Here is a 3,554-nt window from a genome sequence, read left to right as displayed (position 1 = left end):
AGCAGGCGAATTTAGGGCTTTCTCCTCGGATTTCCTGCGATCTCGCCGCCGATTCGCCCAATCCAATGCCGCGCGCGTCCGGCTCCGCGGCCCGCCCGGCGGCCGCCGCCACCAGCGGTAAGAACGGGGCCAATCCGGGCTTTTTCGGGCTGATGGGGGTTTATTATCGGCGCGACGGCGCGCCGGTCCTTCCCGGCGGGCTTCGGGGGGCGCGGGCCGGCGGCTCCGACGCAATGCGTCTGGCTGATTGCGCCGGCGTGCCGGTTCTTTGGCCGGGGGATTCCGATTTAGATGCGCTTGCGTGCGCGCGGCTGATGGGGGGCGTGCGGATTTGGTTTGGGGGCGGACCCGCGATCGGACGCCGGTGTCGCCCCGATTGGGCGGCTCTGGTGCTTGGAATGGAGGGATATCGTTGGGTGATAGGGAATCGGGCCCTGATTTTGGCTTCGTTTGCTTGCCACCCTGCTGATGTACGGCGATAGGTAGGCTGTTAGGTATTTCTTGAATTGGGGGGCGGTGGTAGTACAGGGGAGCATCAGAATTGGAATTTGATCCTTGGAAAATGGTTCAGATGTTTCTTGGGTTGGTTTACCATGGAACTAGGGAACTTTGGACTTGATTTTTATTCACTTGATGATTTACTTTGTGCAAGAATTCTCATGGATAGGTTCAGGCATGTGCAGTGGGATCTGATTTCCTCCATGAAAAATCTGTTGCAGGATTCTTAATAGGTTGTAAGTTAGCTGACCATTTTTCTTCAGGGGGTTTGTGTTGTTTAGGTTTATATGCTGGCAGAGTCCTTTATTTACTAGTGTGCAAAAGTCAAATTTATTAGACGGTGCTACCGCACTTCCGCGCGAATCCATCATCTTCTTGTTATACCTGGCATGCCGTGCATGACCAGGCCCAGGGTCGTTCGTGCGCGGGAATGATGGGCGAATGTTAAGATTCCCATATTTGTTCATGCTGGGATCTTGAAAAAGATATTAGAATGCTGAGAATTAGTTGTTCCCCATTATGAATTAGTTTACTCGGATTTCATAGGTGCAATGCTGCTATTTACACTGATGTTATATCTCTGCCATAGCCTGTGACCGGCCTGCAATTCATTTTGTCAATTTACCTTACCCATCAATTTGCCTTAACAGATTATGAATTAATCCATTTATTCTGTGTGTAATTCTTCCCCATCTTACATAATCCATTTGCGCCATACTGTATTTTTTATTGGATGCCGTATCGATATGTACAAATGCCAGCCTTTGTCACCGGAAAACCAATGTATTGTTAAAAGCTGTTTTCCATTTTACTAAGTTGGAAGTGGCATAAAATTTGTGTGGTTTTGTTTCCATGGAAGGCTTCCATAGTTTTTATCAAACCGTTGCCTTTTCACTTCATCAAGTTAGTACTCACCTATGAGTACACCTCCCCAGGACATGCTCCTCAATGGTAATATTTGTAACCTCTTGCTTTGGTTTCCATTCCAGCGAGCAGCGATGCCGGCCACTCTGAGCCATCATGCAGCACACCTGCCTATCAGAAGGTGTTTCGCCCTGTTACTCGGTCTATGACCCGTATACCTCCTGCGGTTGCTGCTACACCTGATGCGAAGAAAAGAGTCGATAGCACAAGCAGCAATAGAAGTACTCCAGATGCTCGCTTTAGTATTCAGTTAGCTGCAGCACGGCCCACTGCAACCCGTGCTCGAACCCCTCAGGAAGTGACTAAATCTGCTTGGAGACCTCTTACTCAGCCTGCTGTTCTGAGTGAAGACCTGAAGCGAGCAAGTACTCCTGCAACCAACCCTACTGCCAAGCGGTCCAGAGTTACTAACTCACAGGCTGCTAAAGATTCAGCTTCTAAAGTTAATCAAAATGTTCGCAGTGGTATGTACTAGAGGCTTTGTGTACACGTTTTAATGATTCAATTTTTTTTTGAGGACATTCATATTACATTCCTAGTTTTGATTAGTTTTATTGTTATCCAGGTAAAAAGAACAGAAACGAAGAATGCGCTAGTCAGGGTGATCAATCAGATGGTGCTGTCATCCCATCTCCACCAAAGAAGCTGCAGAGTGGCAAGGGCTCTTCTAATCTAGTTTCAAAAAGGAAAAGCACTATCAGAAGCAAGGGTGCTAAATTAGCTGCTCCGCTGCTTATGGGGAATCCAGGAACTGAACTTGGAAAGGATCCTGCCAGTGTTGATTCCTTGCCTGCACAGCAGCTGCAACTTGAGATTGCAAAGAAGTCGGATGCCATTACAGAAGCTATTGCCAGTGGAACTAGCCAAGTCAAACAGTCAGTTGCTGCAGCCAACACAGAAGCTATTTCCAGTGGAACAAGTCAAGTCAATCAGTTGGTTGCTCCAGCAGTTACAGATGCTGTTGTCAGAGGAAAAAGGCAGGCTGATCAGTTGGTTACTCCAGTCATTACAGATGCTGTTGTCAGAGGAAAAAGGCAAGCTAATCAGTTGGTTACTCCAGTCATTACAGAAGCTATTGGCAATAGAAGAACACGGCAGACCAGTCAGCTGGTTGCCCCAGTCATTACAGAAGCTATTGGCAACAGGGCAACCCAGGTCAATCAGTTTGTTGCTCCAGTCGTTACATTGCCAAGACAACAATTACAAAACAATATTCAACAGAAGCTTAGCAAGATAACTCTGCCCACAAGCCAGGCCAGCGTCCCGGCTGGTGCTACTGGCCCAATGGTGGTACCAAAGCTAGAAATCAGGAATGCAAATGAGTCTTCCCATGCTATGTCGAGTGCTGCTTACAGGAGGGCACTGTTAATCAAGCAGCAAGAGCAGCTTCTGCAGCAATATAAGTTGGTGAATTCGCAAGCGCAGCTTCACATCAAGGGTCCTGGTAAAGTTCTACTACTTTGGAACTAAAATAGCTACAGGCAGTATAATTCAGTGAATTCACACCTAAATTAGAACTGTTCTTTGTATTCTCAATTTGAGGCAGCCATAGTTTGGTGACCTGACTGTACTTGCCTTGTTGCAATCTCAGCTCTGTTTGAGGATGATGAAGCGCCAGAGACAGAGCCGCTGGGAACAAGGTGCGCGCTCTGCAAGCTCGACCTTGCGTTTGAGGCTCATGGGGGCGCCGCCCACGACGCCTCCGCTCCCCCTGTCATCGCTGTCCTTAGATGCCACCATACATTCCACAGCAGCTGCATCGAGGACGTCTACGGCCTCGCTGAGCCCGCGCAGTGTATTGCGTGCCTCGACTGCGAGACAGCACACTGATCGTCAGCCAGTAGCACCGATCTGTGTGGCTGAGCTGCGGTGTAGGGGCTTGAAAAGAAGGGTTCTGTTAGAATGCATATATAGATGGAGTGTTGTTGTCTCTTCTGTGCTGGTAGAAATATTATGTGGTGGCTTGCTTGGCTCAGATCAAAGTCGAATTACCCCTTTTGCCCTTTCGCTTTCGGTGGTGTAATTAGCATTAGCAGGCTTTTGATTTTGATGGGCAGCCAGTTAAACCGTCGGACACCATGGATGCTTCCTTTTCATAGATATATATACATATTGACCTGCATTTTCGAGTA

At 48.2% G+C, this 3,554-nt stretch overlaps 1 protein-coding gene across 1 annotated transcript; it reads left to right on the top strand.

The window, feature by feature from the left end:
• The first annotated feature begins 6 nt into the window (after positions 1-6).
• Positions 7-3,554, top strand: LOC119318287. The gene is made up of 4 exons (XM_037592812.1): positions 7-117; positions 1,488-1,886; positions 1,988-2,866; positions 3,014-3,554. Exons 1-4 carry the CDS (start codon positions 66-68, stop codon positions 3,250-3,252), a joined length of 1,569 nt encoding a protein of 522 aa, XP_037448709.1. The 5' UTR covers positions 7-65; the 3' UTR covers positions 3,253-3,554.

The sequence above is a fragment of the Triticum dicoccoides genome, chromosome 6A, assembly GCF_002162155.2.
Source record: "Triticum dicoccoides isolate Atlit2015 ecotype Zavitan chromosome 6A, WEW_v2.0, whole genome shotgun sequence".
In the NCBI taxonomy this organism is placed as follows: domain Eukaryota; kingdom Viridiplantae; phylum Streptophyta; class Magnoliopsida; order Poales; family Poaceae; genus Triticum; species Triticum dicoccoides.
The sequence above is the reverse complement of the archived record's forward strand: the minus strand, read 5'-3'. Positions and strand labels throughout refer to the sequence as shown.